General features: G+C 45.3%; 1 protein-coding gene and 1 long non-coding RNA gene across 8 annotated transcripts; one reads left to right on the top strand and one right to left on the bottom strand.

The window, feature by feature from the left end:
- Positions 1 to 8,293: 8,293 nt before the first annotated feature.
- On the top strand, positions 8,294 to 26,387 carry CIPC (CLOCK interacting pacemaker). 7 transcript variants are annotated; one of them, XM_084891715.1, is made up of 5 exons: positions 8,294 to 8,911; positions 11,044 to 11,211; positions 15,100 to 15,287; positions 19,000 to 19,169; positions 22,920 to 26,387. In XM_084891715.1, exons 3-5 carry the CDS (start codon positions 15,152 to 15,154, stop codon positions 23,808 to 23,810), a joined length of 1,197 nt encoding a protein of 398 aa, XP_084747841.1. In that variant the 5' UTR covers positions 8,294 to 8,911; positions 11,044 to 11,211; positions 15,100 to 15,151; the 3' UTR covers positions 23,811 to 26,387. The 7 variants fall into 7 exon arrangements, with proteins under 7 accessions (XP_084747841.1, XP_084747837.1, XP_084747840.1 ...); XM_084891711.1 differs by lacking the exon at positions 11,044 to 11,211 and having other exon boundaries at positions 15,100 to 18,000; XM_084891714.1 differs by lacking the exon at positions 11,044 to 11,211 and having other exon boundaries at positions 8,297 to 8,911.
- Positions 10,395 to 13,389, bottom strand: LOC311626514. The gene is made up of 2 exons (XR_014795704.1): positions 12,006 to 13,389; positions 10,395 to 10,965 (listed from the first exon to the last, which is right to left on the bottom strand). It is a non-coding gene; the product is annotated as an uncharacterized lncRNA (long non-coding RNA).

The raw sequence follows: 26,387 nt of genomic DNA, 5'->3' as shown, positions 1-26,387 counted from the left end.
GGCTGCTGAGGCATCCTGTAAGGGCTGTGACGAGTTAAACCACCAGCGGGGAGGGTGCAGGGCAGCAGCACAGGGGGTCTGCAGGGCGGGGTGGGGGTGGGGGGCTATGGGACATGCTTTGGGGGCCTCTAGGAATAACCGGAAAGAGTGGCCTGGTGGAGGACCAGTAGAAAGGTCTACAGACCTTCAAGAGGCGGCTCCGGGTTACAGAAACCTAGGTCTGCATGTCAATATGACCTTGGGGGCACCCCGGGCTGGGGAAGTCTGGTAGTGTGCTGTTGTGAAACACCACACTTTATCTTCCACATGTCATTCAGCTACCGGCTCCCCAGTGGGGAAAAAAACTTAGCTCAGGTGATCAAAAGACTTCCTAATTCAAGATCTGGAACATTCCAAAGCGCCTCCCCCCTTGGAGAGAGGCGGATGGCACTGCTGCAAAGCAGACAAAGAAAGGCAAGGGACTCTGAGCCGGAACGTGCAAGATGGAGGCGGGCGGGGTGTGAACACAGCGCAGCGATGGTGCAGGAAGACTGCAGAGCCGCCCTCCGCCGGCAGCACCCACAGGTCACACTCCAGCGACAGCGGAGCAGCTGCTAATTACTGAGATCCCAATAAGAGCCGCGTCTCAGAAGTGATTTCGAACTGATTGCAGCTCTTTGAACTGATTGCTGCTGTAAGCTGTAAAGGAAGGGCTCTAAACAAAAGTGAAAAATCCTTTGATCAGACACAAAGGGAATCTTCTGAAGAAAAATAACTTCATTTTGCATACGCATCATAGCTGTCTGCTTCACATGTGTAAACAAGTGATTTACACCCGCCTGTTAAGCATATAAGTTCCTTGAGACAGGGACCATATTTGTTTATCCTTATTACTCCTTACAGTATCCACATTGAAGATGCTTACAGAATTTAATTTAATTGAAGCAATGGCTGTATTAATAATTTGATCACTTAACTGTTATTTATTTATTTATTTATTTTTATGAGAATAGGCTACTATAAAATGAATACTAGGATAAAGCAATACAAAAGGCCATTTTTTGGCTCTATTTTTTCTCTCTCTCTTTTTTTCTTTCTTTTCTTTCTTTTTGCCTAAAAAGACCATTTTAATAGCATCTAGTCTAAGAAAACATCCTATTTTTTTAGAAGCCCCAAAGAAAGATGCAAATGCAGTCATTCTTGAAGGCAAGCCAAGCACTCTACATTCCACAACAGAGACCATGTTGATTGCATTGCTTGAGTTGCTAGGCAACCGCTTGGTAATTCCCCATGTAATAGAAATGAACCTGTCATCTGCTTCCCTGGCTGTATGTGACATGCAGAGACAACAGGTAAAGGACAGCCAAGAACGCCTGCACCTGGATGACAAGATCACGCCTGGAGTGTGGTGACACGGGAGAAAACCCCCACGCCCTGTCAGAAAGCGCTGGAGGGAGATTGTCATTAAACTATTAGCACGAGAATATTCTTGGATTTACCCTGTGGGTAAATGCTATGCATTACCCTGTTATCCCTGTCCACAAAGCAGGAGACCAGAAGCGCTGTAGTTTTGCGTGTGGGTGGTTGTCAATAGATCTCCAGATCAGCGTGTCCCATGACACCAGCTGCGGTGAGATTTTACCAGATGAAAACAGCCTTTCAAGTTTTAAAGGGGACCCTCAATATCTTCAAGAAATCCTCAATATCTCAAAGTTCTGGGTGAATAAAGCACACTTTTTTATACCTGGAGACAATGCTCCTTGTAATTTGTTTGTTTGGAAGTGAGTCCCCAGGCATTTTAGGCACGTGAGCTGCCTTGTAAAAACTCCACTCCACTTATGCATTGGCGCTGTTGTTTTTGCAGTAGGTTGAAAACACAACGAAGCACCGGAGAATGAATAAAGGCTGTCTCTAAGCTTCTCTGACATTAAGAAAAGGAGAAAAATGTAAATGCCATTTCAAATTTGGGAGGCTAAGAGGATTCATCTTTTTCACATGAATTTCCAAAAGGACCATCTTCCCTGAATTTTTTTAAAAAATAAAGAATATTTGCCCAGCCCCCTACTCCCATGAACATCATCTTTGGAAGTTGCTTTCTTTTCAGTCCCCTGTTTGAGATTTAACTTGGAGATCTTGGATTCTGGGATCAGGCAGTCAGTTATAGAGAAAGCAGATTCTGAATCAAGCTAAAATCAACGAGGTAGTTTTTTGTCTGTGGTATGTGTGTTTTTGTCTGTTGGTTGTTTTTTGTTTGTTTGTTTGTTTGTTTTGTTTTTAGTTTTTTAAAATTTGATTTTAGAGAGAGATGAAGGGAAAGGGAAAGAGAGAAACATGGATTAGCTGCCTCCTGCATGGTCCCTCCTAGGGATGGAGGCTGTAACCCTGGCAGGTGCCCTGACTGGGAATCAAACTGGCAACCTCTTGGTGTATGGGATGATGCTAAACCAACTGAGCCACACAGGCCAGAGCTAAACCAAGTAGTTTTGATGAACAACTGGGCAAGGCTTCAACCCAACATCTGGCGAGCATTTATCCAACCTGTTGCGATCCAACAGTGATGTTGATTTAAAGACACTGGCCAGCCCCATGGAGTGAGGCCTGTCAAAAGAGTCTGGCCTGCCTATCTCCAGCTGGGGTGTGAAGACTGTGTGTGTGTGTGTGCGTGCACCAGCTTTTATTTATAAAGTTCTTCATGGAATTCCAAATAGTCAACCAGAAGTTGAATCAAATGTTAGGGAGGAGGGTTCAAGGGCATTCTTGAGCAAGTGCTCTGAAGGTAATGACCCTCCAATGACAAAAGGTGGGTTTGAGAGTATTTGCATTTCAAGCAATAACAGTTACAGGAATTTTGGGTATTGGCAAGAAGATTTTTTTGGGAGGGATGTCCATTGCTCCTGAAATCAAACCTGTGCCGATATGTTAACATCTTGACTGTAACCTGAAAGTTATCCATTCCTATTCCTGCTCTTCCAGGTATCCCTTAAGAAAATGAGTCGAGAATCAACCTGGCCAGTGGGGGTCTAGTCACCTGACTGCTAAGGCACAAAAAGGTCATGCATCTTGCCATCCCCTACCTCTGCCTCTGCCAGGCTGGACCCCTCGCCTCTTCTCCCACTGACTCATGGTTCTGGGACACTGGAGCATACACACACTTACCGTGCCATCAGATCCTCTGTAAACACTGTAATGTGGTTAGCACTCTAATACTTGATGAAAGCTAGAAGATAATTATTTTATAGATGGCCAAACAAAGGTTCAGAAAAAATAAAATAATGGTTCTCAGATGCTGGTCCAAGAACTGATGCCAATCCTGTAGTGATGTTTCCACTGGTCCTCAGCAAAATTGGAAAAAATAATGCAATGAATTTTTCATAAAGCAGAAATTATTCCATTTTTAAATTGAGGTGATGGTCAATCTTCCCTTCTGGGTATATATGGGGGAACTTGTTGAAATGCTCCTTCTTTTACAACATGATATGATAAAGAGATAGGATTAAAAACTAGATCTTTTGGATACATTCATTACTATTACACTATTTTAATTCCTTTTAAATAATTTAAAAATAACTTGCTTTAAATTTAACCTTAAATATTAAAACAATATTTAAAACTATATATTATAGTGTATACTTTAAAATGTATTTGAATAAAGCTCAGCACATGTGTAACTTTTCATGACATCCTATGCAGGACTGAAAATCCACATCCTGACAGGGACAGGGCAGGTAACAGCTGAAGGAAGTAGGCTGGGTGGAGGTGCAGATTCTGTCCTACACAGTGGTACTGAAGGGAGTTGGTCTCCCCCTGCTGGTAGTGGTGGTGGTAGAATGAATCTTGAACCACAACTGGTAGAGCTCTCAAATTGGAAAGGCCTCTGCAGCAAGAAGTAATGGTGCTTCAAAACCCACATCCATCACAGGAACCTGAGCCTGAACAAGAGTGTGACAGCAGAGATTAAAGAACTCATGGTATCAGGAAACTATCAACAAAGAATCTGATTTCAAATCCTGCTGAGTCAACAAAGGAAGACTTATTTTTATTTTTATTTTTTTAACATCGGTTTGGCTATCCATTTTCATGAATTACTTATTCTGTATATGTAATCATATAGAACCATAAAATGACTAAATAAAAGTCATGATCATGCCTATCAGTAAATTGGTCTGATGCAACTGGTGCCATTACCAAAACTGTCTTTGAAATTCAAGTTATTGTTATAGTATTGCTGTGTGCTCAGGAGTTAGGTAAAATCAGGGGAGTTTGACTTAGTTGCACCTTTCAAGGACTAAAATAATCCTCATGCTTTTGCTTAATTTATTCTCTTTTGCCTGATATGAATTATGATCTCACTCACTTCCATTACTGTAAATCCAATTTTTATCTGTCCTTCTGAAAGCTTTACCTCCTGGTCTCTTCATCTTCCAACAACAAAAAACAAGCTGAAGGCTATTTTTATTCCTTTGGTTTTATTAATTAGATTTTCAGACTCCTCTGGCATTTATCACATTCTCTCTTAGTGTTTATTGTAGCATGTCTTCATTTCCTATATCAGACTCTATTTGCCATTACTCTAAGGTATCTGGCATTTTAATTATGACGTGTCCTAGTGTGGGCCTCTTTGAGTTCATCTTGTTTGGGACTCAGCACTTCCTGGACTTGTGTGTCTTTTTCCTTCACCAGGTTAGGGGAGTTTTCAGTCATTAGTTCTTTAAATAGGTTCTTGATCCCTTGCTCTCTCTCTTCTCTTTATGGTACCCTGTGATATGTTACAGATATGGTACCCTGCAGATATGTTACACCTCACATTGCCCCATAGGTCCCTTAAGCTATCCTCATCTTTTAAAATTATCTTTTCTCACCTTCTCCAGGTAGCTCAGTTGGTTGGAGCATCACCCTGTATACCAAAAGGTTGTAGGTTTGATTCCCCATCAGGGTACATACTTAGATGGCAAGTTCAATACCTGGTTGAGGCATGTACGGGTGGCAACATATTTCTCTCCCACCCCCACCCCTGCTTCCTCTCTCTAAAATCAATAAAAACATATCCTTAGGTAAGGATTAAACAATTTTATTGGGTCGGCAACTAAGTAATTGCGTATTTTTTAAAGAAAATCAAAGACAATTTTTTCATGGAACTAAATAACTTTATTCTGTAATGTATTGCCCATTTTGATCAATGACCTTTTGCCATCTTTCAGGTAGCATCATAATCCCACGTTCAAAAAACTTCTGGTTTTTATTAGCAAAAAACTGAATCAGGTATGATTTGACATCATCATCATTATTGAAATTTTTACCATTCAAGGAGTTTTGTAAAGATCGAAACAAAAAGTAATCAGATGGTGCAAGGTCAGGACTATATGGTGGTTGTGGCAAAATATCCCAACCAAGCTCCATTAATTTTTGCCGAGTGACCAAAGATGTGTGTGGCCTTGCATTGTCATGATGGAATACAACACCTTTTCGATTTGTCAATTCGGGCCGCTTTTCTTCAACTGCATTATTTAATTTCGTTAGTTGTTCAATGTAGACATCAGAATTGATCGTTCGGTTGGGTGGTAAGAGTTCAAAGTAGACAATTCCTTTGTAATCCCACCAAACTGATAACAAAACCTTCTTTTGATGAATATCAGCTTTTGATGTTGTTTGAGTTGGTTCACCTGGCCTGCTCCACGATCTTTTCTGCTTGATATTGCTGTAAACAACCCATTTTTCATCGCCAGTTATCAGTTGTTTTAAAAATGGATCATTTTCATTACGTTTCTTTAGCAAATCGCAGCTGCTAAGGCGTTGCGTTAACTGTGATTCTTTCAGTTCGTGAGGAACCCATGTATCGAGTTTTTGAACATAGCCAAGTTGTTTTAAGTGATTTTCAATGCATGTATGTGATACATGAAGCTTCTCTGCAATCTCACGTGTTGTACTGTGACAGTCCGAATTGATTATTGCTTTGATTAGGGCGTCATCAACTTCAACTGGACGACCAGAGCGTTTTTCATCTTTGAGTGAAAAATCACCAGAACGAAATTTGGCAAACCAATTTTGACACTGCCATTCTTTTAAGGCTTCGTCACCATAAACAGCACATAACTTTTTATGAGCTTGCGATGCGGTTTTCCCTTTGTGGAAATAAAAAAGCAAAATATGACGAAAATGTTCCTTTTGATTTTCCATTTTTCAACGAACGCCAAACGAAAACTACAAAACAGATCAAAAAACTTTTCCTACTGATTAACAGCTGAATAGCCAACTATCAAATAACAAAATGTGTTTTACATTTGTACTATGTCTGCAAACCTAAAAATTCAACTGAAGCCATATATGTGTGAAACCCGCAATTACTTCGTTGCCGACCCAATATTTTCTTTTTACTGCTCTGATCGTTTTCTGCTACCTTGTCTTCCAAATCACTGATTCTATCCTCTCCTTCATCCAATCTACTGTTTATTTCTTCTGGCATATTCTTCACTTCAAATATTGTATTCATTTCTGACTGATCCGTTTCTATGTCCTATTTTTATGTTGTTGTAGTTACAAATTTCTTGAATATCCTTATAACCATTTTTAAAACTCTGTATCTAATAAGTTGCTTGCCTCCACTTCATTTAGCTGTTTCTCCAGAGAGTTTTTTTCTGATCTTTCATTTGGGTCATGTTTCTTTGTCTCGCTATTTTGGCTGCCTCTTTGTTTGTTTCTATGTATTAGGTAGATCTGCTATGCCTCCCAGTCTTGGTAGAGTGGCCTTAAGTAGTAGGTTTTCTGTATGACCCAGTGGCGCAATCTCCTGACCACGTGAGCGGAGTGCTCCACGAATGTCCCTCGTGTGGGTTATGTGGGCCCTCCTGTTGTAATTGAGTCTTGATTGTTCTTGACCCATTTGTGTCTGGGGTCAATTCTCAGGCTGGCGGTCTGTGAAGATAAGCCCTGCCACAGTGTATGAGCTCCTGTGCAGGTGGTGCTGACCACATGAAGTGCAATTTGCCTCAGCAGGGTCTGGTGCTGGCCGGGATCTCCCTTTGGATATGCCACTTGTGAAGCAAATTGCATCCTGGTCTGAAGCTGGCCACTGGGTGTGTTGGTTCTTGGGCCTCTTGGGAGGGACTCTGGTGCAGCCCAATGCCAGAAGCTACCTGTGACTGGCTCTCGGCAACCTGTTTGGAGCTACAAAGTGATTCACAGTTTGTGGCTGCCTCTGCTGGGCCTGGGTGTGAGTGGGAAGGACCAAGCTGTGCACCAAGGCTGGCTTTTACCAGAACTGGGCCCAGAGGCAGGTCAGCTAAAGTCCCAAGGCACCCCAACATTTGCCTCTGCTGGCTGGCTGCTGGTTAGGCTCAGTCTCTGGTGGCACTCAAGTTGCATGCGGAAGGTTCCCAGTGAGGAACCTTCCAGGGGCAAGTTTGATACAGCTTCTACAGATGAACATAGGTTCAAACTCGGTGCCAGAGCTGGGTCTGAGGGCACTCAGCAAACGTCCCAGGGTATGCCAGGTCTAGCTACTACTCTCAGGGTGCTTGCACACACCTTTGTGGTATGGTGGGTGAGGGTGGGGATCTCAGGGAGTCATCAGGGCAAGGCCAGCAATTTATCAGTTCCAAACAGACCAAGAGTTGCAAGAGTTTTATATTATATATCTAAGAAGGGCCCCCTCCCCCCACACACACACTTTTTGATTAATTCAATACCCTCCGAAGATTAGCATTACCCTAATGGACAGGGCAGCTCTAGAACTTGCCTCCTGTCAGTCTCTTTAAATCGTGTCCCCTCCTTTTCGCTAGTAAAGGAATATTTTCTAAATGATAAGCAACGCTGATTCAAAGCATTACTTCAACTGATCCCAAATCCTTTTATTTTTAAAAAATATATTTTTATTTATTTCAGAGAGTACCGGAGAAGATTAGAGAGAAACATTGATGGGAGAAAATCACTGCCGGCTGCCTCTTGTACGCCCCCTGCCGGAACTGAACCTGAACCTAAACCTGAACCTGGCTAGGCCGCAGGCCGATGTTCTACCCACTGAGACAAACCCGCGAGGGCAACCCTTTTATTCTTTAGAGATTGTAGTGTCTTCGTTATGTCGCTTCACTGAGAACTAGCCGGAGAAAAGAACAGTGTCCATTTAAAAACCTACTATCTTAGCAGTCCCCAAAGTAACTTATACACCAATTACATGAAATCATCCCACAGAAACACCGACCGCGTCCCCGCCTGGTCAGTAGGCAGGGTAGTAGGGAAGGCCAACCCACAGCCCAGACAGGCGTGGCAAACACGTGAGCGGCTCGGGGCGGCTGGGCACGCCCCCGCCGGCGAGGGGGCGGGAGGCTGGCCGCATGTCCTCCCACGCGGGGCGCCGCCACCCGGGGCGCGCGTGCCAGTCAGCGTGGCTTCTGCTGGGCCCCGACCGGAGCGGTGTCCCGGCGTACAAAACGAGAGCCAACCTCCACCCGCTCCCGCAGGAGAATCGTGCCTCCTGCGGTGTCTGCCAGAAACTTCTCCGAGCCTCGTCCCGAAACTGAACCCCAGCCCCTTGGGGCTCAAGGTCCCCCGCTCAAAATGGCGGCGGGGCCTGGGAAGAAACCATAGAGACGCCGGCCCTCCGCGGAGAGAGCGTCGGCCTCTGCGGGACGTCCGCGCCCCCTGAGTGGCTGGAGGGGCTCGCGTTCCGGCGGAGGCGGGAACAGGGCGCGCCTCTAAGGGGCCCCTCTAGGAGAACAGTAAGCAGTTTCCATGGTGCCGGGTCCTCCGAGCCGGTCACGTGATTCTGGCGGAAGCCGTCCCGGAGGCGGGCGGGGGAGGAGAAAGGGGCGGGAGGCCGACGGGATTGCTCCAGACCCGGCGACGGTTGGGTTGTCATGGAGCCGCGGGCCCGGCCTGGCGCATGCGCCACCTGACCCGCCGGCTCTACTTGGAGTGGCGACCGCGACCCCGGCCCGAGGTGAGAGAGGAAGGACCGGGCGCACGGGGAGAGGGGTTGGGCGAGGAGCGTGGGAAAGGAGGTGGGAATAGGGGAACGAAGAAGGGTCGCGAGGTAGAATCAGGACTTTCGGGGGGACAGAGGGCCAAATGGTGGGAGCAGAGGGCGTGCGTCCCTCCCCCCGTTAATGGTGGGTTTAGTTTTGAAAGGCGGGACCTGGTAGGACCGAGAATCGAGAGTGAGGAGGGGGCCGAGTACCGAAAGGCGGCTGGTGTGGAGGCCGGTGGGGTGAGACCTCAGGGCAGGTGAGCCCCGGTCTAGCCCTGGAGGTAACAGCGTGTGGGCTTCGGGGCAGGGAATGGGCAGGTGAGTGGGTGCAGGAGTCGGTCACCCTGTGAGGGTCCTGGGACTCCAGTCTGGGGTTGGAGGTAGCGCCCCGTTCTGGGTCCCTGGGTCCAGAGGCGCAGGTGTGCTGTCTTTTCCAGAGACGGGTTGTCACTCACTTGGCTGGTTATTTCTCCTGGGTGGCCAGGTGGCCAGGCATGGTGCCAGGGGTTGGGGAGATGGGAAAGAAGTGCCATGGATGGAGTTAAACTGGGTGAGTTGGTGGGGGGCGGGGGGAGCTCTGATCCAGGCCGAAATCAGGCTCCCTGCTATTGCCCAAGTCCTGGCAGGTTGCATGGCCTGGGCGTTTGCCCTGGGCGGCTGGTGGTATGCCAGTCACAGCATAGGCCTAAGGTCTGCCCGGTTCTGCCCTGCTGAGCTGGCAGGCTCGGGTGCCTGGAGGGTAGGCCTGCTGTCTGGCACAGATGCGCGTGGGCTGGCGCGAATGGGGAGTGGGTACTGCTGCTGGAAGCAGGGAGCTTGAGGGAAGTTCTCTGATCATATGCTCTTTGGAAAAGAGAATGGAGTGAGCCCTACCAGGTGCCAAACAGGACATTGTATGGGATTAGGTTTGGGATCTTTGACATGAATTTTTGCAGCCACGTTGAAGAATAAAAATGGATGAAGGGGAAGATGAATGTTAAGAGATTTAGGTACAACCGGGAGGTAAACGGGTTGTTCCCTGTTAAAATACACAGACATTTCCCCAAGTATGGTATCTCCAAATATGCAGGCCAAGAGAAAACAACTTCTGTAACGCGTTCATAATTCAAACTGGGATTACTCATGGTTTTCTGGACTTCCAGTCCTTAATTTTTTATGACCTTCTTACTGGACTGTGTTTAAGTCTCTGCTTGGGCTTTCTCTTCACAACTCTGTCCATGCAGGGGTGTTAGACACGTGACACATTTTAAAGGAAACTTGAGCTCGGGAAAGTTGCCAAGTATCTATAAAAGGAATGATCCCAGAGCAACATTTCAGATCCTTTCCTTGTAAACCTGGGGTGTCCTTTTTATTATTATTATTATTATTCATAAGCCGAAATCATCATAGAGATTGTTTTTGGATTAGACCAACCTTTAATTTGGCTGATGGGTTTATCCCTGAGTTTTCATCTTACAATAAGGGGTAGGTGAGAGATCTTCCTGCAGGAGACCAGAGCTGGAAGTTGGGTCTTGAGGTAACCATGGTGTATGGAAATGCGGACTCTTGACCTTCAAGCTGTTCAGGTATTTCAGTGACAGCTAAGCTGCTAGGGCTGTCAGCAAGCTCAGCAGGAGAGGGGATTTGTAGGCATTTATTATTCTGTTGAGTATCTCACACATATTGTTGGGAGCTGAGGTTGCAAAGATTTAAAAAAAAAAACTGTTGAGGTTGAAGAGACAAATAATTAGAGTCTAATGTTAGAAGTGCAAAAATAGAAGTAAGAGCCAAGTGCTGTGAGGCACTTGTTAGAATTTTATCTTATGCCTGTTTATATAAGCCTCTGTGTTTACGTTCCCTTTCCATGATAAGTTTTAGTACGTACTGTTCTCTCCGGGAACCTTTGGACACTGTGTTACCTGTTACTTATTAAGAGGCCCAGTCAGGATCGATTCTGACAGCTTGGGAAGCTTCAGTGGGAGTCCTGGTAGTGCAGTCAGGCTCATGAGCATCTGAGATGTTTGTGGGTGGTGGTAGTAGTTTCCAGGCTGTGCCAGGAAGCAGAGATGGCACAGTGGGTAAGAGCATGGGAACCCATTTTCTCCCCCCCCCCTTTTTTTTTAGAGCAAAGGTGGAAATTCACTAAAGAACAAGTACAGATTCCCACCTGGGGAAGGAGAAAGAATCTCAGCACAGACTCCTACGTGGGGAGAGGGAAAGAGTCCCCGGAACCCATTTTCAACCCCTAGCCAGTTTATGAGTAAAATAATGCCGAGGAAGAAGAAAATCTTGAGGTTTTCAGACTTTGCCGTGTGTGTGTGTCCCTGGGTTTGAGAGCAGCCGTAGTCAGTGCCGTCCGCCTGCTTCTCTCCGGTGGAGAGAGCCTCGTCGGTGCTGTGCAGAGGGGCCTCAGTGCCTCTGCCCTCAGAGCAGAGGTCACAGTTGGATGGAGTCCTTCATTCTGCGTGTTTTTTTAACGTCCCTGGGCACTCAGGCTTCCTGCTGCATGAGCAGAACTTAGGACAGAGGCTTTCCCACTTTTAGTCACTTTCGCGTCCAACCTCGTTCATTTACTATTCCAAAGTGCTTTTTACCTCCGACTGCCGCCAGTTCCCCAGGATCTAAGATTTTGGCATCTGTTCTCCTTTTAACCAATTTGCCAGTGTTTCAGTTTTTTTTTATTTCACACTCAATGTTGTCCTGCATATTCTCAACTGGCCAGAATAAATTCCTGTGTATCTTTCTGGAGCTCCATTGAATACATTTTAATAACAACAGCAAGACCTTTCTCCTCCTGTCACAAGGGTTGTAGAAGGCTAAATTAGGATGCCTTATCTAAAATACCCGTGAAATAATCAGTATTTCGTAAGATAATTTGAAACTTTTGTCAAGTTCTTACTCAGTTGCAACTAACATGAGCTGCTTTCCTAATCTAAATCAATAGTAGGGTCAGACTTGAATGATACATCTGATTGTTCACCCATAAGCGACATCTACTTCCATTTTGAAGAAACCTCCTATTCCCTTTCCATGCACATTTCTTGATTTTCATACCAAGGGATTCTGATTTAATTAGAGATATACTTACACAGTTTAGTCTTATTTTTTTAGGCTGCACTGTCGAACTTCCTGGCCGTCCAATAGAGAGATGTTGTCTTTGCATAGTGCTGTACAAGATGTGACAGTGCCATTGTTTATCTTCTGTGCACTGAGGGCTAACCCTGTGACCTGTGAAGGGGTGCTTAGTTTGACATGGGGAGGTCAGTTCCTTTAAATGGACTCAGTTTGTATGGTACAAAGTAATCTGTACTTGGAATTGTGTTTAAGATTCAGTCTCATTCAGATAGGTGTGTGTTCCCTTTTGCCCACTTACACTGTATGCAAACATGTGAACAAGAGGGCTGCTCAGGGACACTTATAAAGCATCCTTGTCTTCTATTTAATTTTACTTCATTTTGAATCCCTCCTCTGCTTCTGGAGCAGTTGATGTTCTCCACGAGATCCTGATGGGCAGAAAAGTTCAGTGCTGGCCTTTCAGGGTGTTCCAGATGCAGTGCTGTTTGGCGGGGGCTGTGTTTCTCTGCACTCAGGACAGTGGATGGAGATGCGAGTGGACTGTGAATTACAATGCTGCCTGGCTTTGTTTACACCTAGTCAACAAAATATCTCAGCCTGGGTTGCTTGCAAACAACAGGAATTTATTGCTAGTGATTCTAGAGGCTGGAAGTCTGAGATCAGGGTGCTTACATGGTGGAAGGGACTAAGCTGTCTAGAGCCTCTTTTACGAGGCACTGGTCCTACTGATGAGGGCTCCACCCTCATGATTTAAGCACCTTCCAAAGGGCCTGCTCCTAATGCCATCAGTTTTGGGGGTTAGGATTTCAACATATGGATCTGAGGGGAACACAGACATTGAGATCAGCATTAGGGGGTTTTATTATTGTCATTTTCCTTGTTGTCCTGCTGTCTTGAGCCCTGTGATAGCCCTTGTGTTCTTATCTTGCTGCCATTCCTCTTTGCCTCAGATGGCCTTGTTAGAATATCTGAAATGCTTTCAGCTTCTCCCAGCCCTTTGAAAGGCTCATTCATCTAATTCTTTGCACTGTTAGCTTAGCTAAGGATATGCAGCGGACTAGCTATCACTGGGGCAAATCTAGGCTTCTTCCTGGGCTCACAGCATGGACATGTGGCAGCTTACCAAGCATCTCCACTGGGATGACCCTCAGTCGCTTCTCTCTCGTGACCTAGACTGAACCTGCCTAGCCACCCCACCATATATCTTCTGGGCTCTTCTGGGCTCCACCACCTTTCCTCCAACATACAATCACCAAGTCCCATCAAGGCAGCCTTCTAAATAAATGTCTCCAATCTGTTCACTTCTCTCCTGTCCACCGCCACCACCTTAAGTCACTGGGACTACATAGTAGTATATGGATGGTCTCAGTGCCCCTCTGGCCTCTCCCTACATTTAGTTTCCAGCATCCAGATGCTTTTATTTATTTTTTAAAAATATATTTTATTGCCGAGACCAGTTTGGCTCAGTGGTAGAGCGTCGGCTTGGGGACTGAAAGGTCCCGGGTTCGATTCCGGTCAAGGGCATGTACCTTGGTTGCGGGCATATCCCCGGTAGGGGGTGTGCAAGAGGCAGCTGGTCGATGACTCTCTCTCTCATCGATGTTTCTAGCTCTCTATCTCTCTCCCTTCCTCTCTGTACAAAATCAATAAAATATATTAAAAAAAAAAAATATATATATATATATATATATATATATATATATATATATATATATATATATTTTATTGATTTTGCACAGAGAGGAAGGGAGAGAGATAGAGAGCTAGAAACATCGGTGAGAGAGAGTCATCGACCAGCTGCCTCTTGCACACTCCCCAGCGGGGATATGCCCGCAACCAAGGTACATGCCCTTGACCGGAATCGAACCCGGGACCCTTCAGTCCCCAAACCGACGCTCTATCCATTGAGCCAAACCGGTTTCGGCAGCATCCAGATGCTTTTAAAATGCAGATCTGATCTTGTCACTTTTCTGGTTAAAATCCCTCTGTGACTTCTCTTTGCTCTTAATGCCCAAAGTCTTTACAACATTGCTCACAAGGCACTGCCTGTCTGGCCCACATGAACCCTTCTCATGTCACATGGCCTTCTGCCCCCTGCACTGAGCCCTGGCCTCCTGGGCCTTCCAGCTCTGTGAGTGTGTCAGGCTCCCTTCTCCCCTAGGGCTTTCAGACTTCCACACCCACCGCTCCCTTCCCCATTTAACTCCCCAACTTCTGTCTCTCCCTCCAGACCCAGCTACATGTCACTTCCTCGGGAAAGCCTTCCCTTCCCTGTCCCCCCAGACTCTTAGCCCCTCCCCTTTATATCTGTTACCAAAATAGTAATTGTTTGCTTACTCGATTAATGTTTATCTCCCTCTAGAATGTAAGCTTCAGGGAGGTAGACTATGTCTCATTCACCCTGTATCCCCAGTCCTAGCGTGATTCCTGCTTCATAATGGGCACTTGATAAAGATTCTTAAAGGACTGAATGTAACTTCTCTGAACCTCAACTTCCTCTTCTGTAAAATGGGATAGCAAGAGAGGGGGACATGAGAGTCAAGTGAGATAAAATTAACAGCAATAATGTTGTAGACTTTTATCGAAGCAAAGCCCTATTCCATATGATCTTATTTGTGCATAAAAGTGCTTTTTAAGCCGAAAAGTAGCATGCATATAAATGGAGTTGTTTTCCCTCTGTTCAGTAAAACACCCAAAGAAGTGAAAGGTTCATTTGAGAAGCACACTAGGGGAGGTGGCAGTAAGCCGGGAGTGGCAGTAACCAGGGAAAGCAAGCCTGTCCCAGATGGGCATTCCCCCTGCTCTCCTCCCTCAGGGAGCAGAAACCTAATCAAGTGTGCCTTTGTTAGCCGTTCAAAGCCTCCACTGACTGTGGTGTGTGTGCCTTGAATTTGTAATAGATGGAGAGGGCAGGGAGGGGACAGTGGGCCTCTTTTGGGTGGAAGCCCTTCTACCTCTCAGTAAACTGGAAGCCCTTTGGGTTGAGACCTCTGAGAAAATGCAGGGGAAGTGGGTGAGGCCAGTGTTCTTTGCCCCTTCTTTACTCACCGTTTCAGTCACCTGTTTCAGCTGTCTGTGAGTGACTTCTTATGTAATTGTTTTCACAGGGTAGCCCAGATGAAAAGAGTCCTGGTGAACCCTCTTCCAGCCCAGTAAAACATGGAGAGGAAAAACCCGTCCAGAGAGAGCCCCAGAAGACTCTCTGCCAAACTAGGCAAAGGCACAGAGATGAAAAAAGTGGCCCGGCAACTCGGCATGGCAGCTGCTGAGTCAGACAAGGACTCTGGATTTTCAGGTTAAAATACCTTGTTCTTTCTACATTGTAAAGAATGATTTGCCTGAAAGAGGTGCTCCCTCAAACTCCCCTGTGTGATAGGGATGGGAAACTTTCACATACAGAATAAATAAATACCTGATCTCTTAAATGACAATTCTGGTGCCATATGGCAGGGTCCCCATCAGAGTCACCACGGGATTAGTATGAAGGAGTGATTTAACATTTTTAAATATATATATTTTTATTTATTTCAGAGAGGAAGGGAGAGGGAGAGAGAGAGGAACATCAATGATGAGAAAGAATCATTGTTCGGCTGCTTACTGCCCGCCCCACACTGAGTATCGAGCCTGCAAACCAGGCATGTGCCCTGACTGGGAATCAACCAGGACCTCCTGGTTCATAGGTCAATGCTTAACCATTAAGCCATGCTGACCAGGGGATTTGACATCTTTTTTCAACTCAATTTTAAATCTTACAACTGTTGCAAGTGGTTACTGGAAAAATATTTAAGTACTCATAATTCTTTGTGTTTTTCCCCCCATTCCTTTTCCATAGGAATAGTTACATTGCAGGAAAAAAGACTGCATGTTGTCATCATGTAAAAAGTTAAAACAAAAGAGTATATAATTTGATAAAATAACTTTTTTGCTAAGAAAGTAATTTTGCTTTTTTAAAAAAATGTTTCCCCTCTATAACCCACCCTCCCCATATCCATGCATTTCGCCTTTGGACTGAGAGCCTTCTGGCCCAATTCCAAAGTTGAGTACTATCTGAGACAAGAAAGAGGTCAGTTTTCTTTACTAGTTTGTCCAAACCTTACCTGAAAGGTACATACCCAGTGAACCTTTCAGTTTTGTGCTGAGGCGCCTTTATTTCCAGGTCTGAGAGTAGGGGCTTGACAGTATACCATGGCTCTAGTGTCAACATTTTGGCCCAGGGAATGCAGAAAGGTGAGCTAGGGGATTCTGGCTGGGTTAGCACCCTGGGATGGAGCCTTTTCCTAGAAGAAGACTTACATTATCAGCCTCAGAGAGACCAATCAGTCCATGCTACTGATTTATTAACTTACACTGAGAAATACAGCTGTTAGGAATGCTAGATCTGTCTCCTCCTTAGATTGGTATATTATATTTCCTCCCTGTAGGGAGGCTGTGTGAGAAGCCAAATTATAAATAGACTGTTGCTCAGAGAAGAACCGAGCACCTATTGACGGAGGGATTAGAATAAGGACAGTCGGGAAGCGAGGGCTGGTGTGTAGCCCTTTGGTTTTTCTTCTCTGTCGCTTAGCGTTGTTTCCTGAGCTTGTCTCATCATGAGGCTCATCTGAGGCATTTGTTAAAAATACTGCTCGCCAGACCCCGCTCCTGGACATTGTGATGTTGAAGGTCTTGGGGGAGGGCTTGGAATGTGGGGGTTATTTTTGTGTCTGGTGATTGTGTAATCAGACAGGTTTGGGAAACACTGCAGGCTTACTGTCTCTCTTTTTTTAAGGTCAAGTTTGTTTTCATCCGTTTTTTATATCACAAAGGTGATACATGCTCATTGTAGAAGCTTAGAAATGTAGAAACTTAGAAAGAAAAATATAAGCATTATCTATCATCCCAACACCTATTTTTCCTCAATACTGTTGACATTTTGGTACCTCTCTTTCCAACAGCTTCAGGCAGTTGTGATGTAGTATGTCCCACAGTCTGGATGGTGTTTCTAGTAGTTTCCTTATTCTGTAGAAGTGCTGTAGGAAGTGTTGGGCTAGTCAGACATAGGCAGTGTTAACACCAATCGAACTGGTTGTGTTCCAGAAAGTGACCCCGGTGAATGCCTCCAGCCACCTCTGGGCCAGGTGCCAGCGATTTCATCACTGTCTGAGTTATTATTTCAGTCACTTGGTGAATGATGTAATCTGCGATTCTTAAAAAATATGTTTTTATTGACTTGAGAGAGGAAGGGAGAGGGAGAGAGATACAGAAACATCAATGATGAGAGAGAATCATTGATTGGATGCCTCCTGCACACTCTCTACTGCGGATTGAACCAGAAACATGGGCATGTGCCCTTGTCCGGAATTGAACCCAGGACCCTTCAGTCTGCAGGCCGGCTCTCTGTCCACTGAGCCAAAACGGCTACAGCTAATCTGCGATATTTATTTGTTTGTTTATTTATTTATATTTTTATTGATTTTTTACAGAGAGGAAGGGAGAGATATAGAGAGTTAGAAACATCGACGAGAGAGAAACATCGATCAGCTGCCTCCTCAGAGAAACATCGATCAGTTACCCCCCACAAACTCTTTACCTGTGGCTTTGGCATCCATTTATGTTCTTTGCCCAAATCAGTCACTGCTTCGTGCTTTAAAATGGTGATCCAGTTCTGTTATCCCTTATACATTTTATTAGCTGTCATTTTTCTATAAAGAAGCACTTTCTCTCCTCCAACCCTTTCTTTGAGTATCACTGTGGCTCATGGAATTCTTTTGTAATTCAGTTTGTCAATCCATTATTATTATTCTTTTTGATACTCAGATTGTCCCAGATTGGGCCAGTGGGAGTCCCTTCCAGTTAGCTCCTGTGTCTTTTCGACATGCTTCCATTTGTGTTTGAGTACTTCCTTGCTTTCTGGGACAATAAGATGTCCAGGCTCATTTTGTACCTTCCCTGCCTAAGATTGGAATCTAAGGAGCCCAGGTTTCCTGTTCTTGCGGAATGGCATTTAGAAACCAAGACCCAGGTACCAGGTATGTACTCAGCTCCTGTGGCCTTTGTTTCTGGCCTACTGGTTCTTGACTAGAGGTTGTCCTTGGTATTCTGTGGAAATATTTCTGCCTGGGTACCAGATCAATCAATTCAGTAGGTGGAGGGGAAGACTCTCACATCTGTAATTTCTAAAAGGCATCACTGTAGATTCTGACTTAACTGCAAGTGTTGACAGTTGTACTCATTTAAATTAAAGTTACATTCTGGCCTGCCTCATCTAGTTGACTCTGTGATTCTTGATGAGCATTTAGGGTATCCCCAGACCCCTCCGAGCAGGGTTATAGCAGTCGCTGGGTATGCTCCAGTGGATAGCTAAATAAGTCCTTTCTGATGGATTTCATGGAGGGTGTTCTTATTTTCTTTGTCTTGGAGAGTATCTATCACCCAATATGCAGGGTCTCAGTAGACACAGCAACAAAGGAGATGTCTGACTGGGTAGAGGGAACAACAATGACAGACACATTTTAAACCTCAGCTTTGATTAACTTATCCAGAATTTACAGTTAGAAAACTTAGGAAGAAACTCTTTTAATTTCAGCATGGATATAAGTTTTGAGGTTTTGTATTTATTATTTTTTTTTTAACAATATACGTATTTTTATTTATTTCCAAGAGGAAGGGGTGGGGGGAGAAATATCAATGTGAAAGTAATGAAATGAACTAACTTTGAAGCCTTCCCCCAGTTCTGTAGACTGGTGATGATTACTTTCACAGGAACCTGAACTGATGCAGGTTTTTGTCTGTAAGAATTGGAAAGGAGTCCTCGGGCAGTCATTCCCAATCTTTGGGGGCAGAGGTGATAATTATGGAAGCCTTTGAGAGTCCACTGAAAGTTAAAGACCCTCTCCTCAAAAAAATTCACAAAAACCCATCTCACAAATGTTCCATTTAGTTTCAAGGTGCCCCGCCACTCCCCAGGAGGCCTGGTTACCAGCCTCCAGCCGAGAGCCCGGGTGAACTGTCCATTTTCCTGCCACCAGATGGGAGTTCGGAATGTCTGAGCTCGGCCGAGCAAATGGAGTCGGAGGACATGCTGAGCGCCTTAGGCTGGAGCCGGGAAGACCAGCCAAGACTGAACTCCAAGGCTGCGAGCAGTGCCTTCCCCGCTCTGTCCCCCATGGTTGTCATGAAGAACGTGCTGGTCAAACAGGTGAGGGGGTGCAAGTTCAAGTGCCTGGGCTTCCTGTGCGCGAGGCTCCCCTCCTCCTGGGATTGATTTAGGAGCAGAGCACTAGAACCACGCCGCCGAGTACTCTGTCCTGGGGAAAGGATGTTTCCTTTCAACTACTGACAGTGTTTTAAAAAGGACTCCAGGACAGCAAGACTATTTTATTTCTGGATCCCTAGTTTATCCAGAGGAACACCGGAATTCTTTAGTCATGTATAAAAGAACCAAGCAGAAATGTCATAACTTCCATAGTGCAGTTAACAGATGACAGAATTCGGGGTATAAACAAAAGAATCTCTTTTTAACTTGAAATACCCTGGGAATTTAGAAATGTAGGATGCATTTATTTGTTTGAGAAGTGGAGGCAATTTCCATGTTTCTCCTGTCACATTCGGAGCCTTTTCTTAGTCATCAGCCAAGGACATGCCGTTAGTGGAAAAAAAGCTCTTTGGTTAAAGGTATGGCTGCCCCAGCAGAGTCTGCACGGCATTGCTGTGGAGCTCAAAAACACCCCGTTGGGGGCTTGATTGCATAGCTATGTATGCTATGTGATTATTGTCCAGATATGCAAGAAAAGATTTAGATGATCTAAGCCCCATGTTTGGAACAGAGAACTTAATCAAATGAACTGGGTTTAAGAACACTTAACCTTACCCTGCTTTGCTCTAAAATATATCAGCTCTCTCATGGGGCCATTGATGAGGCTGCTGGAAGCTAGGACATTTGAAACTGGCTTTAAGCTGCTGACATTCCAGCTCAGGTAGAAGAACATACGTGGCTGTAGCCTGCCAGGAAACCTGACGTCTTAACTATTACCTAGTTATTTCTGAGGAACACAAACAGATTTTCAACAAGGCAACCTGGTGAGTTTGGACAAAGAATTTGAACATTTTTGCTTGACAAATCACCTCAGCAGGAAAAACAGCTCTGCTTATTGAAACAAAGAGAGAGGATAAAGACATGTAATGGAACCCAGATGAGCTTGTCCAGACCCCATCAGTTTGTGATGCTTCTCAGGGTTTCCTTTCTCCCGGCTCTTTCTCTCCCCGCCTTCCTCTCTGGCTCCCTTGTTTGTCAGGCCTTCCTGTGTGTCTGTGTTTATATGCCTTCTTTGTCGTAGGCAGGCTGGCAGCTCCCCAGGGCGGAGAACAGCCCACAGTTGAGGAGTGGGTAGGCTTTTCCAGCAGAGCTGCATTCTCCAGGACAAAGGCCTGCGGGGAGGCTGCTGGTTCCATCAGCAGATGGGAGGCTTGGGACGGGCGGACCTGATGGAGTCATCTAGGAGTTTCATCTTGTTTTTTTTCACACGTTAGAATCCAGCACATTCCAAGATTAAAACAGTGATATGCTTTTAAAAATATGTGTATTTTGTGTAATGTCTTGGTTTTATTTTATGTTTATACTAGTCGTCACCAACCAGTGGTCTCTGAGGTCTGAAAGGTTGGCGACCACTGTATTAGAGGGCCAGTGCACGGATTCGTGTACTGGTGGGGTCTCTCAGCCTGACCTGCGTCTTCTTGCAACCTGGAACTTCTCAGGGGATGTTGGAGAGCTGGTTTTGGCCCAACCCCCACAGGCCAGGCTGAGGGACCCTACCTGTGCATGAATCTGTGCACTGGGCCTCTAGTATGTATATAAGATATTTGATTAATCTCTTCTAGCCCTCCCTCCTCCCCCCTTCCCTCTGAGATTCATCAGTCTGTTCCATGTTTCCATGCCTGTGGTTTCCACTCCTGTGTTGAGCATCTGCCCCCTGGTGGTCAGTGCGTGTCATAGTTACCAGCTGGTCAACTAGTTGCTTAGGCTTTTATATATATAGATATTTTTTATTTCAGAGAGAGGGAAGGAGAGAGGAATAGAAACATCAATAATGAGAGAGAATCATTGATCAGCTGCTTCCTGCACATCCCCCACTGGGGATTGAGCCCACAGCCCAGGCAGGTACCCTGAATGGGAATCAAACCATGACCTTCTGGATCATGGATTGATGCTCAACTACATTAGCCACACGTCAGGCTAATGTCTTGGTTTTGGAGGTCTGATTCAGTTTTGCCACTTGACTGTGTGATCTTGCACACAGTTACTTAACACCTGGGCTTCAGTTTCCTCATCTTCAATGTGAAGGCTTCGTGGAAAATGACCTTGAGATTGTAGCCAAGTCTAAAATCTTGTCCCATATTCCCTCAGATGATTTCAACGTAAATAATGTATTGTAAAATCTAATAATTAGAACCAGTAAGCTAAGCATCTACTACAGCAATGGGCATAGCAGCATTAAGAAGAATCCAGTGAAATCAGCTTAGGAAAGCGGTGAATTATAAATTTTCTGGACCCATTTGCCTCCTAGTAGATCCACCCTTAGGTCATGAGTGAATAGGGGAATAGCCTGATGTTTTGCTTCTGACTGAGCTGGACTAGGCTGATTTCTGCTTTGAAAGACCCTTGCTTTTGGATCTGCTCTGACAAGGAATAGGGGTGCTAGGCCTAGCATTGCTTGCTTACGTACGTCCAGCATATATCTGAATACCAAGAGGGCTTCAGAATGGACTCTCCAGGTGATCCCAACTTTTGTCAGGAGATGAGCTGTCGCTGGCCTGAAGTTCTAGCCACACATCGAGGAAGCTCAAACGTGTGCAAAATGGTGGGCACCTGTGGGAGACAGCTCTCTTCAGCAGTGACCAGCCCACCAACTCATATCTTTGAGACCAGTTGGAACTGGACTGGCTTTTAAATATTGGAAAAAGATAGCCATGCCCTTCTTTATTAACTTTCCTTCTGAATCGGTACTTAATTAAAAATGAAAATGCATAACTTTCTATACCTCAGTTTTCTATTTGTGAAGGGAATTGATCACTACCTCATGGGGTTGTTACGGAAACAAACCATGTAAAACATCACACATAGTGCTAGCTTGTAGTAATCACCAATACCTGGTAACTATTATCTTGAGTGGTTTTATGACTGTTGAGTGTCACTGCCTTAAAAAGGCTTATGGACTCCTGACAGCATGTGACTTTAATCAAAAGTTGTGTTCAGGTAAAGGAGGGTCCAGATGTAAATGAAGACAGACCCTGTAAAGTCACATTTGTAGTCTTGAGATGAGCACATTTTAACCATGCCAAGCAATTCTATTACCCATATTTTTGTTGCCTCAGTTGTGACCTTAGCTATGTCATTACTTCATCTACCTACAGTTTCTTTTCCTGGGTGGTAGCATCTGTGGATTGAATAAAAATAGGTATTTTCTTCAGTTTTGCCTTAGGAAAAGTGAAAAAAGAAAGAAAGGAAGGAAGAAATTATAGCCCTAGCCAGTTTGACTCAGTGGATAGAGCATCAGCCTGTGGACCGAAGGGTCTCAGGTTTGATTCAGGTCAAGGACATGTATCTTGGTTACAGGCTCTTCTCCAGCCCGGGCCCTGGTCAGGATGTTTGCAGGAGGCAACCAATCGATGAGTTTCTCTCACATTGATATTTCTCTCTGTCTTTCCCTCTCTCTTTCACTCCCTCTAAAATCAATGGAAAAATAGCCTCAGGTGAGGATTTAAAAAAAAAGGAAGAAAGAAATTATGACAGGCCCAATTGATTTTTAAGCCCAGTTGATTTCTGATCACTCTGTTCAGAAAGGGCTGCCTGATGTGAGAGAAGCTCTGTACATGAGATTGTTGTAAGTCTCTGCTTTGCCCCTTAGCAGAAGCAGGTAACAAGGACTGTGCTGTTTTCATCTGCTTTCAGGGCAGCAGCTCATCCCAGCTCCAGTCATGGACCGTGCAGCCCTCCTTGGAAGTGATCTCGGCACAGCCACAGCTCCTGTTCCTTCACCCGCCTGTGCCCTCGCCTGTCAGCCCCTGTCACGCTGGCGAGAAAAGGTCCGACTCCAGGAACTACTTGCCCATTCTGAATTCTTACACCAAAATAGCCCCACACCCAGGCAAAAGGGGCCTCTCCCTCAGCCCAAAAGAGAGAGAACGTGGAACGCAGAAGAAAATCTGTACTGAGAGACCTGTGCTGAGCCTGCCCGCCAGCGAGCCCACCAAGGCGGGTGCTGTGTCATCCAGTCCCCCGACTGCAGCACCCCCCAGCGCCAAGCTGGCAGAGGACTCAGCTCTGCAGGGTGTGCCCTCCCTGGTGGCAGGTGGAAGCCCACAGACTCTTCAGCCGGTGTCCAGCAGTCACGTGGCTAAAGCTCCCAGCCTGACCTTTGCTTCCCCCGCCAGTCCTGTCTGCGCCTCAGACAGCACTCTGCACGGGGTAGAGAGCAACTCCCCCCTGTCACCACTGTCAGCTAATTATAGCTCACCTCTGTGGGCCGCAGAGCACCTCTGCCGCAGCCCAGATCTCTTCTCGGAGCAGCTGCCCAGCAAACACAGGCGCTTTCAGAACACCCTGGTGGTCCTGCACAAGTCCGGCTTGCTGGAGATCACTTTGAAAACCAAGGAGCTGATTCGTCAGAACCAGGCAACGCAGGTGGAGCTAGACCAGCTCAAGGAGCAGACCCAGCTGTTCATAGAGGCTGCCAAGAGCAGGGCTCCTCAGGCTTGGGCCAGGCTGCAGGCATCGCTAACCTTGGGGGCTGGTCATGCCGGCGGTGACCTAGAAGCATTCTCTGATCACCCAGACATATAGCACAGAAGGCAGACTTTCCTGTTACTTGAGTGGTTCTTTTTAACTCCCTTGCTGTTATCTTACTCCTGTTCCCCAAAGCTTATACAAGGTCTTTTCCTTCTACTCTTAAACTGTTCAGCAGTTCACTTATGAAGCCTCATGCCAACCCCTGGCTGCTGTCTTAACCTGTGGTCTGTGCACAGTTTACATATGTCTCTGGTCCTCACCTCTGATTCGGGGTGTCCTTGAGTCCCTTTTCCTTAGCCTGCAGGTGCTTAGATGGGTCACAAGGCAAAGCAGGAGAGAGGAGTGTGTGGAACTCTAGCTGACACCTCCCACCATCCCAGTCACTAACCCTGTTCGCCTCCCACTGTCCCACTCACTGTGATCAGAGATGCAGTGACATGGATGAGTGCACTGAATGACACCTGTCAAGCCAGGAAGTAGGTGACAAGGATCTCTTCGCAGGTCTTCCCTTGAATATCAGAGAAAAGTAAGAGGAGGCGTGGTTGCATTCCTGAAGGCATCATGCCATTTGGCCAAAACCTAAAATGCTTTGGGCACAGGCTGGGCCTAGGGTGCAAACACTTAATGACTTAAAGCTTTGTTTTCTTAAACTTGAAAGTCAAGGGAAAAGGGTGGTACCATTTAACTCTGACACTTCCATCACAAACCAGGTTTCTCTTCACTGAAACTGGTAGGCAAAATAACTTCAGCTTTTTAAAGTATGGAACGGATGCAGTACCATCTGGAGTTACAGTCGATGAATTGCTTTTCTGAGTTAGCATCTGAAGAAACACATGGTCAGTATCTCTTGGTTAGGAGCTGGAAGATTCCAGTAATTTGTGCTTTTTTTCTTTCTATTTTTGAAACAGTGCAACCTGTTTTATGTGTGAAAATCTTAAAGATAGCGTCATGGTGCCTGAGCGTGAGTGATGGTGTAAATTAACTCTATGCTGCCACTTTTTCTTCTTAAAAGAGGAAAGATGTGGCTATTAAGCTTGATAGGCTAGGGATTAAAATCATCCCGAGGTTATGAAATATAAGCCCACAAAGTTGGAAAACATTCTTAGCAGTTTCGCCTCCAACGCTTTCGTGTGATGCACGGTGACGTGGAGCGAGCAGGAGCAGCGTCCTCTTTGTCTCTGCCACGTGCTGGCTTTGGCAGCGAGCCCAGAGGTGTGGTGTGTATGTGAGGCTCACACCTCACCTGGGAATGGAGGCCGTGATGAGAATTTGCAGACACACGTGCTTTCAGCTTCATCAGCAAGGTAAACTGGATTCTAACAGTGAAGCTTCAGATTTTTTCTCCTCTCATTTAAAAATTTTATCCTCTTGAAAACCTAATAACTTCTAGATGACCAGCTTTTACACAGGAAAATGTTCTTGAAGTTTTACCAAGGCCAGAAAGAAGCTAATATCTGCTGGGTAGTGGTAACTAATGTAGTTTAAAAAATTACAAGGCTTTGGATCGCCTCCACTTTATTCTTGAACGTGCGTGAGTTAGGGAAGGCCAATTTACTAGTAGAAATAACTTGCTAAAATCTCTAGACTCCTGATTAACTCAATTATTACCTGCCATTTGCTTTCTGAAAGTGTCAGAGATCAGAGCCAGTGTGTCTTTAAGCAGACCCAGCTCCTTTGAGTATTTTGTCTGGGCCTCCCCGCTCTGTCTCCCACAGCAGTTCTGCTCTGGGCACTGTGCCAGGAAGTTTCCTTTTTGGCAGAATGCGTTTGGCAGCAGAGCTACAGAGACAGGTGCATTCGGAACAGCCTGGCGCTAGCCATGAGTCTTCCTGAGTGTCAAAATCTGAACACAATTGCTGAGAACCAAATTTATTCCATCCGAAAAACCTGGAGCTCTAAGCCTCTTGGAATTTTCTTCCCAGATTAAGGTTTGCATTTCCCTTCTGTCACAGTAAAAGATGATGAAAGCCATCGTTGATCCTCACAGCTCTTGTCTGGCCTTATGACTTAGTGCTGGAAGTCTCTAAGCTCTTACTTAGCATGGGTGCCTGTTGTCTAGTGGAGCTTAGGGTAGGCGAAGAGAAGCTGGGTCTTGGAAGGAGAGCCCATTGAAGCTAGCAGACATTGGGGCCAGGAGCCAGATCAGCAAATGGAGGAACCTTGGAGTTGACCAGAAAAACCTTCTCGATTGCACAAGGCTGTAAGAAGCAGTGGTCTTAGCAATGCATGATTTGATCTGGTATGATGTCCCGTGGCAGAGCTACTGTTTTCTGAATGTGTGAAGCCATTCTTAGCTCAAATCAGTCCTTCTGGCAGATTTTGTTGGAAATATTAAAAAAAAAAAAAAAATCTAGAAAAAGCTGCTAATTGAATTGATTATGGGAATGGAGTTTAATGACATTGTAATTTATTGCTCATTACCATTTATTGATTATAGTATTGTCTGACTTTATTGATTCCTTCAGCAGAAGGTAACGCAAGCATATATCAAAGTGTTTTTCCAGTTATGACTTCTTTAGGGTAGAGATTTCTTTACCAAATGTGAATTCTTTTGAAGAAAGAAGTATGAAGTTTTGTAGACATTGACTGTGAAATGTCAGAGAAAAATAAAAGACACATACTTGAAAATTA

This window comes from Pipistrellus hanaki, assembly GCF_964339955.1.
Source record: "Pipistrellus hanaki genome assembly, chromosome: 1".
NCBI classification, from domain to species: Eukaryota; Metazoa; Chordata; class Mammalia; order Chiroptera; family Vespertilionidae; genus Pipistrellus; species Pipistrellus hanaki.
The sequence above is the reverse complement of the archived record's forward strand: the minus strand, read 5'-3'. Positions and strand labels throughout refer to the sequence as shown.

Excerpts from the sequence above, each read along its gene's own strand:
- CIPC (XM_084891711.1), top strand. The coding sequence starts at position 17,847 with ATGCTTCCATTTGTGTTTGAGTACTTCCTTGCTTTCTGGGACAATAAG. Across the intron at positions 18,001-18,999 it reads AACCAAGACCCAGGTACCAG|ATGGGAGTTCGGAATGTCTG; the intron begins GTATGTACTCAG and ends TCCTGCCACCAG. Across the intron at positions 19,170-22,919 it reads AGAACGTGCTGGTCAAACAG|GGCAGCAGCTCATCCCAGCT; the intron begins GTGAGGGGGTGC and ends ATCTGCTTTCAG.